Genomic DNA, 14187 nt, shown 5'->3' with positions numbered 1-14187 from the left:
GCTTTTGGGACTCTTTACGTTGACAGTGGGAAAGAAAAAACGGTGGTGAGGGGCTGGGGAATAAGCAATCCAAAGGTTTATTCTGATTTTCTTATTATTTTATTTTTAACTCAATTAATAAAGATTTTTTTATAACCTTTTAAAGTTTTGAGCCTTTTTTTGCCCACCTCCTCCTCCCAATCCAAATCCCTCAGCGGGAAACGAGCAAACAACTCCAGTGAGCGCCAGCACCAAACCCACCCCAAAGTTGGTGCGTTGGCCAAAAACTCGGATTGGTGAACCCAAACCTCTTCACGCTCTTCATCAAGAAAAATAAAAAATAAAGAATTGTCAAATTTCCAAACGCTAAAATCCCCACAGAATTCCCACCCTGCCCATCCCGCCTGCCCAATCCCAAATCCATCCCTTCCGGACTTTTCCATCCCCAAATCTTCGCTCCGAGGCGCAGCCGGGGGTTGAACCTTGGGTGGAAAACCCCGAATTTCTGGATATTTCTGGATATTTCTATTCCATGGGTCCCGGTGGCCGCTGGAGTTTCCAGGAGGAGAATTCCACCGGGATGGGAATTCTGGGGTTTCAGGGGCGCTGGTGGTCGGCGGGATTTGGGAACCCCAAGCGCCTGTAACCCCCATTATCCTGCAAGGAAATGGGTGGGATTTGGGACATTTTGGGACATTTTGGGGATTCTTTTGATCCCTAAAAACCCAGTGGATTCTCCATTACCTCCAGGTAGGCGGTGGAGACCAAAGATCGGTCCAGCCTCTTCCTCTTGATGGATGAAGGCTGTGGGGAAAAAAGGGGGAAAATTCCCATTGGGAAAAATGGGATCCCAAAACCTCGGGGGACACGGATTTGGTGTCCCCAAGGCTCGGGGACACTCCAGGACAGCCTCACCCCGTGGTCGAACTGGACCGTGGAGTAAATGGTGAAGTTCACGGGTTCCTCATGGTGCCTGGGGTGCTCCTGTGGGGAAAAAGGGTCAGGATGTGCAAAAAATGGGAAATTTTGGCATAAAAATGAGAGATTTTGAGGTTAAAAAATGGGAAATTTTGGGGATAAAAAATGGGAAATTTCAGGGATAAAAAATGGGAAAGATTGGATATAAAAAATTGGGAAATATTGGGGATAAAAAATGGGAAATTTCAGGGATAAAAACCGGGAAAGTTTGGATATAGAAAACTGGGAAATATTGGGGATAAAAAATGGGAAATTTCAGGGATAAAAAATGGGAAAGATTGGATATAAAAAATTGGGAAATATTTGGGATAAAAAATGGGAAATTTCAGGGATAAAAACCAGGAAAGTTTGGATATAAAAAACTGGGAAATATTGGGGATAAAAAATGGGAAATTTCAGGGATAAAAATGGGAAATTTTGGGGATAAAAATTGGGAAATTTTGGGGATAAAAAATGGGAAATTTTGGGGATAAAAAAACTGGGAAATTTTGGGATTAAAAGTGGATCCAGCCTGGGGATCCCATGGGAATGACCCTACCACTGTCCTGGGAGTGACCGCAGCGTAGATGGTGGCTCCTTCCTGGGTGGCCTCGCCCGTCCTGGCCTGGGGACACAAAATAAAGCCAGAAATGGTTAAAAGGATCAGCTTGGGGCTCCCAAAATTCCCACCCGGATGGGATTTCCCCATGGGCAGCGTGGTCAGGCCGTGGAACTGCCCAGGGTTTGGGTTCCCAGCCCTGGGAGTGTCCGAGGAGTGACCGGACACCGAGTGACCAGGCTGGGGTCGGCCCCAGGGCGGACTCGGTGACCTTGGGGGGTTTGTCCGACCCCAGAATTCCCGGATTTGGGGTGGGAAGGGACAATCCCGGCACTCACGGGGTCCTGGCGGCGTTTCTTCTCTCCCACCGTGGCGTAGACGGTCAGCGCCTGCTCCGGGGCGGTTCTGGGGATCCCTGCGGGGTCAGAATTCACAAAATTGGGTTCCAAGGGTTGGTTTGGGGTCAGAATTCCTGAATTTGGGGTTCCAAGGGTCAGAACTCCCAGATTTTGGGGTTCCAAGGGCCAGTTTGGGATCAGATCCCCCAAATTCGGGATCCTGCCCCGACATTCCGGACAAACCTTCCCGGGAGTTTTTCCTCCTCTTCCTCCACCAGCAGCAGAAGCCCACGAGGAGCAGGATCAGCCCCACGGCCCCGGCCCCGGCCAGCAGCGTCCAGAGGCTGAAATTCCCTGAAATTTCTGGAAAAGAATCCCAGAATCCTGGAACCAGGCTGGGGTTTGGGGTCCCTTCCCACCCAAAACATCCCAGGATTCCCTTAATCATAAAAATTTATGTTTTTCACTTATATTGAATAAAAAATGTATTAAAAAAATATGGATTAAAGGTATAAGAATACCTTTATGTTTTATATGTAAAAAAATTACAGCTTTAAAAATAACATTCAATAAGTATAAAAATAATAATAAGTACAATTATATATATATATATAATTACATATTTTATATAAAAATACATGTAGATTTTATACAGATAAATGTTCATTTTTTACAGATAAATAAGTGTGCTATATGAGAAAATAAGTATGGATTTTATATGTAAAAATAAGTATATTTTATATCTATATAAAGTATATTTCTATATATAAAAATAAGCATAAATTTTATATATAAATAAGTGTACTATATAAACAGTATACATTATATATGTAAGTATATATTTTATGTATGAATTTATTATATATATATGTATAGATTTTACATTGAACACATACACAAAAATTGTGTATCTTACACATAACAATTAAATTAGAAACTATATAATTTATTTCTTTATACATTATTTCTACCTAATATTTTCCAGCAGATTTTCCAGCTAATAATTTCCATATTTTCGATTTTTATCTATTATTTTCCAGCAGGTTTTTGCCTAACATTTTCCATATTTTTTATTTTTACCTAATATTGTCCAGCAGGTTTTTACCCAATATTTTCCAGCCAATATTTTCCATATTTTCGATTTTCACCTAATATATTTCAGCAGGTTTTTACCTAATATTTTCCAGCTAATCTTTTCCATATTTTCCGTTTTCACCTAGTATATTCCAGCAGGTTTTTACCCAGTATTTTCCACCTAGATAAACGATTTTTCCCTAGTATTTCCCCCCATTTTTTCCGTATTTATGGCCTGTAAACCCCGGCATGCTCAGCCCCGCCCCCGGTCCCACGGGGAGCTCACCTGGGCAGGTGAGGGCGATGCGGGCCGCGCTCCACCCCGCGGGGTTGCTGACGTTGCAGAGGCAGATTTGGGGATCCGCGCCCTCGGGGAGGCTCCGGAGCAGCCGGGAGGGGCTGTCCGGGATCTGCCCCGGGATCTGCCCCGGGATCTGCCCCGGGACCGGCTCCGGGCCATCCCCGGCACAGGCCCCGGCACAGGAGACGTTCCCGGGGCTGGAGCAGAGCAGGGACAGGTGACACCAGCTCCAATCCCGCTGCAGGATTTGGGATTTCAGCTCCGGCCGCGGGACGGGGTCTGCGGGGACAGCGGGGTGAGAGGGGACAGAGAGGGGGACAGGGGGACAAAGGGACAGAGGGACAGGAGATAGAGGGACAGGAGGACACAGGGACACGGGCACTCACCCCACACGGACACTCGGATGCACCGGGATGGAATCACTCGCGAATTCTCGAACTCGGCCCAATAGACCCCGTTATCCTCCCTGCGAACCGGGGAGATGCACAGGGAGAGGTTTCCTGGATGGAATTCCACTCTCCCGTGGAAAGGACCTCTGGGATAGGAGACACTTCCATCCCTGCGGGCTGTCAGGATCTTCTGCAACTTTCCTGAATTAATGTCCCATTTCCAGTGCATCTCTGTCCACTCCCGCGGGGGTTTCTCCGGCACCAGGCACAGCGATCCTCCCGCGGTCACGGGGCGGGACACAGACGGATTTTGGCATTCCGGGGATCCTAAACCAGAGCCAGGGGAGCCCCAGGTGAGACTGTGACACCATGAGAGGCTCCACAGCTCCGGAGGTGACACGGTCACTGCCGGGGCCACCCCTGGGCCACACCTGCAGCGTCCACTCCTGGCCCCAGGGCCCATTCCCTATGCCCATCCCAAAAATTCCATTCTCTCCACACACGCCAAACTGGTTTTGCATCTGTTCCCCATCCCATTCCCAAAATTTCCCTTCTCTCCCCATTATCCCAAATTGGTTCTGTGTCTATTCCCCATCCCAAAATTTCAATTTTCTCCACATTGTCCCAAACTGGTTCTGTGTCCATTCCCCATTCCAAATTTCCCCTCTCCCCATTATCCCAAACTGGTTCTGTCTATTCTCCATCTCATTCCCAAAATTTCCCTTCTCTCCCCGTTTTCCCAAACAAGTTGTGTGTCCATTCCCCATTCCCAAATTTTCCCTCTCTCCTCATTATCCCAAACTGGCCAAGTGTCCATTCCCCATCCCAAAAGTTCAATTTTCTCCTCATTTTCCCAGACTAGTCAAGGTCCATTTCTTATCCCAAATTTCCCCTCTCTCCCCGTTTTCCCACATTGGTTCTGTGTCTATTTCCCATCCCAAAAGTTCAATGTTCTCCACATTATTCCAGACTGATTCTATGTCCATTCCCCATCCCCATTCCAAAATTTCCCCTCTCCCCATTGTCCCAGACTGGTTCTGTGTCCATTTCCCATCCCAAATTTCCATTATCCCAAACTGGTTCTGTGTCCATTCCCCATCCCAAATTTCCATTATCCCAGACTGGTCAAGATCCATTCCCCTTTCCATGGGTTCCTCTCTCTCCCCATTACCCCAAACTGGTCAAGTTCCCTTTTTTATCCCAAATTTCCCCTCTTTTCTCAGTTTCCCACACTGGCCAGGGTCCGTTCCCCCTTCCATGGGTTCCCCTCTCCCCACACCCTCCCAGCGCCCGTTCCCCCTCCCCAACCCGGGTGAATTTCCCCCCCTGCCCCCTCTCCCCTCAATTTCGGTTTTCTCTCCTCAGAGCAGCCCCGGATGCCGCAGGCCCCCAAAATAAAACCCGCGGAACATCCGGAGGGCCGACGGCGCTTCCTGCGGCCCCGTGTGGTCAGGGCGGCTCTGGGGGCTCCTGTGCATGGCCCAGCGCCCCTAAATCTGCCCTAAATCTGCCCAAAATCCGACCTAAATCCACCCTAAATCCCCCCTTTCCACCCTCCTGAGCGGATCCCAGCCATCCCAGGGGTTTTTCTGCATCCAGAGTTTTTCTGGGGGCTCCAGGGCACAGCTGCAGGTGCGGGGACACCCCCGGGGCTCTGGAAATTCGGAAAATTCGGGAAATGCGGGAAATCCTTCCCTGGGGCAGCGGGAGCGATCGGGAAGGGATTTCCCCCGGCTCCAGGTGCCGGAATTCCTGCGGGACTCGGGAATTGTCCTTTCCTGATGCTCCGGAGCTGCCAGGGGGGTTCAGGGGGTCAGCCTGGAGAAAAGGGGGTCCAGGGGGGATTTGGGGTCTTCCAGGAGAGATTTGGGATCTGATCCCAGGGGGGATTTGGGATCTGATCCCCGGGAATGGGGCAGGACCAGGACTGGAAATTTTGGGGAAAATTCTGCCTGGAAAAGTGAAAAGGCCGTGGAAGCGGCTCGGGGAGGGTTGGATCTCCATCCTTGGAGGTGTTCGGGGAATCTCTGGAACTTTGGGGGACCAGGAGGGGGTTGGTGCCAGCCTGGTGACCTCGGAGCTCTTTTCCAGCCTCAAAAATCCTGAGATTCTGCGAACCCTGGAGCTGTCAGGAAAATGACACCAAAATCTGCCAAGGTGTGGCCAGGAGATGCTCCAGGCACCTGGAGATGCTCCAGGGTCAATCCATCCCTCAAATCCCGCTGGTTTTCTGCTCCCCACACCCCAAAATCGCCGCTTTCAGGGGAAAAAAGACCCTGGGTCACCCCCAGCTGCCCCAAAACCCCGGGAGAGCGAACGGGGCTGGTTCGGCAGAGGGATCAGAGTCTGGGAACGGGGAAAGGTCCCGGCTCCGCGGTTCAGAAACTGTGGGAACAGAGAAGTCGAGACTTTCAGGCAAACTCCGCACCCCAAACGCTGCCCAGGAAGGGGAACCGGCCCCGCGTCACGGCCCGGCCCGGCTCGGCTCTGCCCGGACAATGGGGGCTTGAGAGGAGCGAGGAGAATCCCCCCAAAGCCGCAGCCAGCCCCTCTCCATCCCCCCGAGCGCCGCTCCGGCTTTTCCCCGCAGCAATTCCCCAATTCCCGCAGCAATTCCCCAATCCCCGCAGCAATTCCCGAATTCCCGAATTCCCGCAGCCCCCCCGGTCCCCCCGCGCCCCCTCCTCACCTCGGCTCCCGGCCAGGCCCAGCAGCAGCGCCAGCAGCGCGGGGGGACAGCGGCGACCCCCGAGCGGGGACATCGCGGAGAGGAGCCGGGACGGGACCCCTCGGGGCTGCGAGCGCCCTCCGGGGACTTCCTCTGCCCCGGCTCCTTCCTCTGCCCCGGCTCCTTCCTCCTCCTCCTCCTCCTCCCCCGGCCGCCCCTGTGGCAGAGGGGACAAGGACGTGTCCGGAGCGCGGCGCTCTCAGCCCCAAAGCTCGCAGGGAACTGATTTGAGTCGCCCCGGGAGGGCAATTTTGGGGTGTTTTGGGGGGTTTTGCTTTCCCTTTGCAGCGAGCGCCGGGGACGCTTGGGGACATCGCGGTGGCTCCGCTGTCCCCAGCTCGGGCAGCCCAGCAGCAGCAGGGCCGGGAGGTTTGGGGAGGAATGTCCAACCCCAAAATGCACTTTTCAAACCCAAAATCCCTGTTCCAACTCCAAAAAAATCCTTCTCGTTCCAACCCCAAAATCCTCCCGGTTTCAACCCCAAAATCTTCCCGGTTTCAACCCCAAAATCTTCCCGGTTTCAACCTCAAAATCCTCCCGGTTCCAACCCCAAAATCCATCCTGTTCCAGCCCCAAAATCCTCCCAGTTCCATCCCCAAAAATTCCTTCTCGTTCCAACCCCAAAATCCTCCCGTTTCCAACCCCAAAATCCATCCCGTTCCACCTCATAAATCCATCTAATTCCAGCCCCCAAATTCTCACCATTCTAGTCCCAAAATCCTCCCCGTTTCAGCCCCAAAATCCCCGTTCCAGCCCCAAACCCTCCCCGCTTTCTGGACTCGCGGTTTTTATGGGATTTGCAGCCCCATCCCGCGCTCCCGAGCCGGCAGGGAGCGAAATTCCCGGGAATTCCGTTCGATCCCGGGGCCGGGAGGTGGCAGCAGGAGACCGCGGGCGGCCGGGGGGTCCCCGAATCGCCCCCCAAAATCCCGAATCCCTCCGGGGAACGGAGGAACCGGGACCCGGCTGCGCCTCCCCCAGCCCCAAATAAAATCCTGGAGCCGTGTCCGAGCTGGGAAAAGGGTCGGGATGGGATGGGACCCCAAAATCCCAGAATTCCTGAACTTCAGAATCCCAAAATCCCAGAATTCCGGAACACCAAAATCCCAGAATCCCAGAATTCCAGAATCCCGAGATCCAAGAACTCAAAGATCCCCGGACCCCAGAACCACGAAATCTCAGAATCCCAGAATTCCGGAATCCCAAAATCCCAGAATTCCAGAATCCCAAATCCCAGGATTCCTGAATTCTGGAACACCAAAATCCCAGAATCCCAGAATTCCAGAATCCCGAGATCCAAGAACTCAAATATCCCCGGACCCCAGAACCACGAAATCTCAGAATCCCAGAATTCCGGAATCCCAAAATCCCAGAATTCCTGAATTCTGGAACACCAAAATCCCAGAATTCCAGAACCCCAAGATCCAAGAACTCAACGATCCCCGGACCCCAGAACCATGAAATCTCAGAATTCCTGAATTCCGGAATCCCAAAATCCCAGAATTCCTGAAGCCCAAAATCCCAGGATTCCAGAATTCCTGAATTCCAGAACCCCAAATCCCAGAATTCCTGAATTCCTGAATTCCAGAACCCCACATCCCAGAATTCCTGAATTCCGGAACACCAAAATCCCAGAATTCCAGAACCCCAAAATCCCAGAATTCCAGAATTCCAGAACCCCACATCCCAGAATTCCTGCATTTCCGGAACACCAAAATCCCAGAATCCCAGAACCCCAAAATCCCAGAATTCCAGAATTCCTGAATTCCAGAACCCCACATCCCAGAATTCCTGCATTTCAGAACACCAAAATCCCAGAATTCCAGAATCCCAAAATCCAGGAATCCAAAGATCCCCCGACCCCAGAACCACGAAATCTCAGAATCCCAGAATTCCTGAATATCAGAATTCTGGGATTCTGGAACCCCAAAATCCCAGAATCCCAGAATTCCAGGTTTCCTGGATTTTGGGACGCCAAAATTTCAGAATTCCAGAATCCCAGGATCCAAGAATCCAAAGATCCCAGGACCCGAGAACCACAAAATCCCAGAATCCCAGAACCCAAAAATCCCAGAATCCCATAACCCAAAAATCCCAAAATTCCTGAATGCCAGAATCCCAGAATTCTGGACCCACAAAATTCCAGAATCCCAGGATGCCAGAACCCCAAAATCCCAGAATTCCAGGATTCCAGAATGGGAATTTTGGGAAGGGATTTTGGAAAACGCGCATTCCAAACTTGGAGGTGTTTGATGGGGGAAAAAAAAAATAGGGGGGATAATCCAAATTTTTCCAGTCTGGGACGGCTCCGTCCACCCCGCCGGGGATGTTCGGGTTAATTGTCGATCCGGGGATTCATTAAGGCGGTTTCATTAATTAATTAATTAATTTCGATTGATTAATTGGTGATGAGGGCGTGCCCTAATCCCGGTGGCGGTGGCAGATGTCCCCCGGGTGCCGCCTCTGTCCCCAGAACAAAGCCCCAGACAAAGGCAGGAGATTTGCGGAATTAGGGAATTAATTAGGGGATTAATCAGGGATTAATTAGGGAATGGAGGGGAGGAACATCCCGAGGCACAGCCACACCCCGGAGCTGCTCCACAAAGGGGCTTTGTGTCCCTTTTTGTGCCGCAATTCCTAAATTTTCTCTCCAAAATCCCAGAATTCCAGAATTTCAGGGGGATTTCGGGAGGAATTCCTGACTCTGGAGAGCAATTTCGGGAATCGCGGCACAAAATTCCCAAATTTTGTGGGAAGGGTCTCAGGGGGGTTGGAGGGGCCGCCCTGGGAGGGGTCCCAGGAGTTCCTGGAATTCTGGTTGGGCTTGGTGGGCTTTTCCAACCTCGTAAATTCTGGGATTCTGGAATTGTGGGATCCTTTAATTATGGGATCCTGGGGTTTTGGGGTCCTGGGATTTTGGGGCTCTGGAATTCAGGAGTTCTGGGGTTCCAGGATTCTGGATTCCTGAGGTTCTGGGATTTTGGGGGTTCTGGAATTGTGGGATCCTTGGATTCCGGAATTATGGGATCCTGGTGTTCTGGAATTCAGAAATTCAGGAGTTCTGGGGTTCCAGGTTTCTGGATTCCTGAGGTTCTGGGATTTTGGAGGTTCTGGAATTCAGGCTTGCTGGGATTCCGGGATTCTGGGTTCCTGAGATCTTTGGATTCTTGGATCCTGGGATTCTGGAACTCTGGGATTTTGGGGCTCAGGAATTCAAGAATTCTGGGCTTCCAGGATTCTGGATTCCTGAGGTTCTGGAGTTCTGGAATTCTGGGATTCTGGAACTCTGGGATTTTGGGGCTCAGGAATTCAAGAATTCTGGGCTTCCAGGATTCTGGATTCCTGAGGTTCTGGAGTTCTGGAATTCTGGGATTCTGACATTCTGGGATCCTGGGATTCTTGGATCCGAGATTTCGGAATTCTGGTAGTTTGGTGTTCTGGAATTCTGGAGTTCTGGGTGTCTGAGGTTCTGAGATTTTGTGATTCTGGGATTCCAGTATTCTGGGGTTCTGGAATTCAGAGACCCCTTGGCCACAGGGCAGCAGGATTCAGGTTGGAGCTGGGGAAACTGAGGCACGGAGGGCCCCACTGGCAGCACCCGGGGAGCTCCGCAGGACCGGGAGTGCCGGGATCACCGGGAGCAGCCGGGATTAGGGCCAGGAGCTGTCTGGGGATTTGGGATTGGGGACTGGGGATTTGGGATTTCACCCTGGCTCCGGATCAGGCTGAGGAGGAGCTCTGGGATGGGGTGGGAGTGGGAATGATGGGGCACCCAGTGACCACCAGTGACCACCAGTGTCCAGCACTCACAGTGACCTGTGTGCAGCAGTGACCACCAGTGTCCAGCAGTGACCAGCAAACAGAGGGACCAGTGACCACCAGTGACCAGCACCCACCAGTGTCACCCAGTGTCCAGCAGCGTGCACAGCACACCCCAGTGTCCACCAGTGTCCAGCTCCCACCAATGTCCAGCGCCCCTAGTGTCCACCAGTGTCCAGCACCTAGCAATGACCACCAGGTACCACCAGTGACCACCAATGTCCAGCACCCACAGTGACCAGTGTCCACCAGCACCCACAGTGACCACCAATGTCCAGCACCCACAGTGACCAGTGTCCACCAGCACCCACAGTGACCACCAATGTCCAGCACCCACAGTGACCAGTGTCCACCAGCACCCACAGTGACCACCAATGTCCAGCACCCACAGTGACCAGTGTCCACCAGCACCCACAGTGACCACCAATGTCCAGCACCCACAGTGACCAGTGTCCACCAGCACCCACAGTGACCACCAATGTCCAGCACCCACAGTGACCAGTGTCCAGCACCCACAGTGACCACCAATGTCCAGCACCCACAGTGACCAGTGTCCAGCACCCACAGTGACCACCAATGTCCAGCACCCACAGTGACCAGTGTCCACCAGCACCCACAGTGACCAGTGTCCACCAGCACCCCCCAGTGTCCACCAATGTCCAGCTCCCACCAGTGTCCAGCACCCACAGTGACAACCAGTGTCCAGCAGTGACCAGCAGAGAGTGACCAGTGTCCACCAGTGTCCAGCACCCACCAATGACCACTAGTGACCACAAGTGTCCAGTATGTACCAGAACCCCCCAGCGTCCTCCAGTGTCCAGCACCCCGTCCCCCAGTCTTGTCCAGCGTCTTCCAGTGTCCCCCAGTGTCCCCCAGTGTCCCCCAGTGTCCCCCAGTACCCCCCAGTGTCCCCCAGTGCCCCCCAGTGCCCCCCAGTGTCCCCCAGCCCTTCCCCAGTGCCGGGGTTTGGCCGCGATCCCCGCGGAGCTCAGGAGTTATTTTGGGGCTGGAGCGGCTTTTCCTGGGAAATGGAATTCCTGCAAATCCCCGGCAGGGAGATAATTCCCGCGGGATGGAGGGAGGGATTTGGGAATTGATTTCTGGGGGAAAAAAAAATGGAAGATATTTAAAAAGGGATCATAAAGAGGCACATTTTGATGGGAAGGGCTGGAGCCCCCAGCCTGGCTGCTCCTTCTCACTGTGGAAACGCTTCCCAAAATATAAAAATCCATGGAAATGGTGAAATTTCTCCTTTTTATCCCAATTCCAGGACAGCAGCTCCCCAGGGAATCCCGATGGAGATCCTGAGGCTGACCAGGATGGTTTTCCTTGGCCACACCAAAGAACCCTTTGGCCACCCCAAAAATCCTTTTGGCCACCTCAAAGATCCTCCTTGACCATCCCAAATATCTTCCTCATCCATCCCAAGGATCTTCCTGGTCCATCCCAAATATTTTCCTCATCCATCCCAAGTATCTTCCTCATCCATCCCAAATATTTTCCTCATCCACCCCAAAAATCCTTTTGGCCATCCCAAAGATCTTCCTCGCCCATCCCAAATATTTTCCCCATCCACCCCAAGGCTCTTCCTGCTCCATCCCAAACATCTCCTGGCACCGGGAATGGGTGAAGCCGGCTCTGGGATCGGCCGGGAGCCGTGGGCTCTGGATGGATATCCCGGGAATTCCGGCACAGATTGGGATTTCACAGCTCCGGATGGATATCCCAGGAATTCTGGCACAAATTGGGATTTCACAGCCCCAGGCTGAGGATGGATATCCTGGGAATTCCGGCACAAATTGGGATTTCACAGCCCCGGGCTGAGGATGGATATCCCGGGAATTCCGGCACAGATTGGGATTTCACGGCCCAGCGGAGACCCCATCTGCTCCTGGCGCCGCGGCGCGAGGAACGCGGGGCCAGTGCCAGGCCCGGAGCTCACGGTGCCAATCCCGGAATTCAGGGTGCCGATCCCAGAACTCAGGGTGCCAATCTCGGAATTCCAGGTGCCCATCCCAGAATTTGGGGTGCCAATCTCGGAATTCCAGGCGCCCATCCCAGAATTTGGGGTGCCAATCCTGAATTCCAGGTGCCCATCCCAGAATTTGGGGTGTCAGTCCTGGGTCTGTCCCTTCTGGGCCCAAGCCCTCCCAGCTGCTCCGGGATTTTGGGACTGGGGAGAAATTCCCAATTGGGGATCCCCAATTTTGGGCTGGGGGACACTTCCCAATGTCAGAATTTGGGATCCAAGGCTGGGATTTGGGACCCAGTGATGGGATTTGGGAGCCAAGGCGGGGATAATGGGCCCAGAACTGGAATAATGAATTCTGGAATTCCAGAACTGGAATAATGAGCCAAACATTGGGATAATGGACCAAACCCCAGGATAATGGAGCAAACACCAGGATAATCGACCAAATACTGGGAAAATGGACCCAGAACTGGAATAATGAGCCAAACATTGGGATAATGGACCAAACCCCAGGATAACGGAGCAAACACCGGGATAATCGGCCAAATACTGGGAAAATGGGCCCAAAACTGGAATAATGAGCCAAACATTGGGATAATGAGCCAAACATTGGGATTATGGGTCAAACTCTGGGGTAACGGACCAAACATTGGGATAAAAGACTGAACTCCGGGATAATGGATCAAACCCCAGGATAACACAGCAAACACCGGGATAATTGACCAAATACTGGGAAAATGGGCCCAAAACTGGGATTATGGACCAAACACCGGGATAATGAGCCAAACATTGGGATTATGGCCCAAACACCAGGATAACAGATCAAACTCTGGGATAATTGAGCAAACTCCAGGATAACAGACAGAACCCCGGGATAATGGCCCAAACACCAGGATAACAGACCAAACTCTGGGGATAATTGAGCAAACTCCAGGATAACAAATGAAACTCCAGGATAACAGACCAAAAACCCCAGGATAACAAACCAAACCAAGCTGTCCAGGCCCTGACGCCTCCTCCTCCTCGCCCTCCCAGATTTTGGGGTCCCCGCTGCCTCTCCCGCCCCCGCGGTGCCCCTGCCCGGCTCCCGAGTGCGGACACAGCGGCTTTTCCCGGCCCGTCAGCGAATTCCCGGCTCCTCCTCCTCCTCCTCCTCCTCCCCAAATTCCTGCCACCTCCGGGGCCTCCCCCGCTCTCGGGACCCTCCGGCACCGAGCGGAGAATTCGGGCGGATTCAGGAGAAAACCCCAAAAAAGCCCAAAATCCGCACGGGCCCGGCGGTGTCCGGGAGCGCCGTCTCAGCTCGCGGGATCGGTTTTAACAGAAATCCGATTTTTTTCACCCCTTTTTGCTGCGGCCCAGCTCGGGCGCTTTGGAACTGGAATCTTCTGGTTCCTCCTGGAATTTGGGAATTCCTGGGGCTGGGGGATCCATGGAAAAAGGAGGGAGCCCCTGGTGTGTCCCGGAATGGGACAAGGCCCGGGATCGCTGCCAGGAAAGGGGAAAAAAGCTTGGAAATCCCCGGGAGAAAGGGAAAAAATGGGGAAAAAAATATTGTGTTTTCCATGGAAAAAACTCTGGTAAGGAGAAGGACGGGCTGGGCGGCCTCTGGTCCCCGTGCTCCCCGACCCCCTTGGCCCAGCTCCGTTTTTCCCAGGTTTCCTCCAAATCCCTCCAGGCGGGAGAAAAAAAAATTAAAAAAAAAAAAAAAAAAAGAAAATTCTATTTAAGATTAAAGGGAAAAAAAAAAAAAAAAAAAAAGGAGGAGAGAGGGAGAAAAAAGCAAAAGCTCAAAAAAGAGGAAAAAAAAAATTCCAGCCCTGAAGAAAAGAAGAATCCCGGGAAATGGAGGAGCTCCCACGCACGCGGGTGTGGGCACACACGCAGGGAGACACGCGCGGGGCCAGATGTGCGCGGGCCGGGCCAGATGTGCGCGCCGGCAGCGCCAGGTGGGCACAGCCAGGTGTGCCCGGGGGTCCCGGGCTGGGCCAGGTGTGCACACAGGGGAGCACAGCCCCGAAATGCAGGTGTGCGCCCCGGAATGCAGAGGTGAGCCCCAAAATGCAGGTGT

At 52.6% G+C, this 14187-nt stretch overlaps 1 protein-coding gene across 1 annotated transcript; it reads right to left on the bottom strand.

Annotated features, from left to right (window-relative positions):
• Positions 1-398: 398 nt before the first annotated feature.
• LOC132085092 (uncharacterized) lies at positions 399-6372 on the bottom strand. Its single transcript, XM_059490461.1, has 9 exons — positions 6287-6372; positions 3595-3924; positions 3194-3487; positions 2077-2196; positions 1834-1910; positions 1496-1561; positions 895-963; positions 724-783; positions 399-636 (listed from the first exon to the last, which is right to left on the bottom strand). The coding sequence occupies exons 1-9, from the start codon at positions 6357-6359 to the stop codon at positions 577-579; spliced, it is 1149 nt and encodes a 382-aa protein (XP_059346444.1). The 5' UTR covers positions 6360-6372; the 3' UTR covers positions 399-576.
• Positions 6373-14187: the final 7815 nt, after the last annotated feature.

This window comes from Ammospiza nelsoni, chromosome 28, assembly GCF_027579445.1.
Source record: "Ammospiza nelsoni isolate bAmmNel1 chromosome 28, bAmmNel1.pri, whole genome shotgun sequence".
In the NCBI taxonomy this organism is placed as follows: Eukaryota; Metazoa; Chordata; class Aves; order Passeriformes; family Passerellidae; genus Ammospiza; species Ammospiza nelsoni.
The sequence above is the reverse complement of the archived record's forward strand: the minus strand, read 5'-3'. Positions and strand labels throughout refer to the sequence as shown.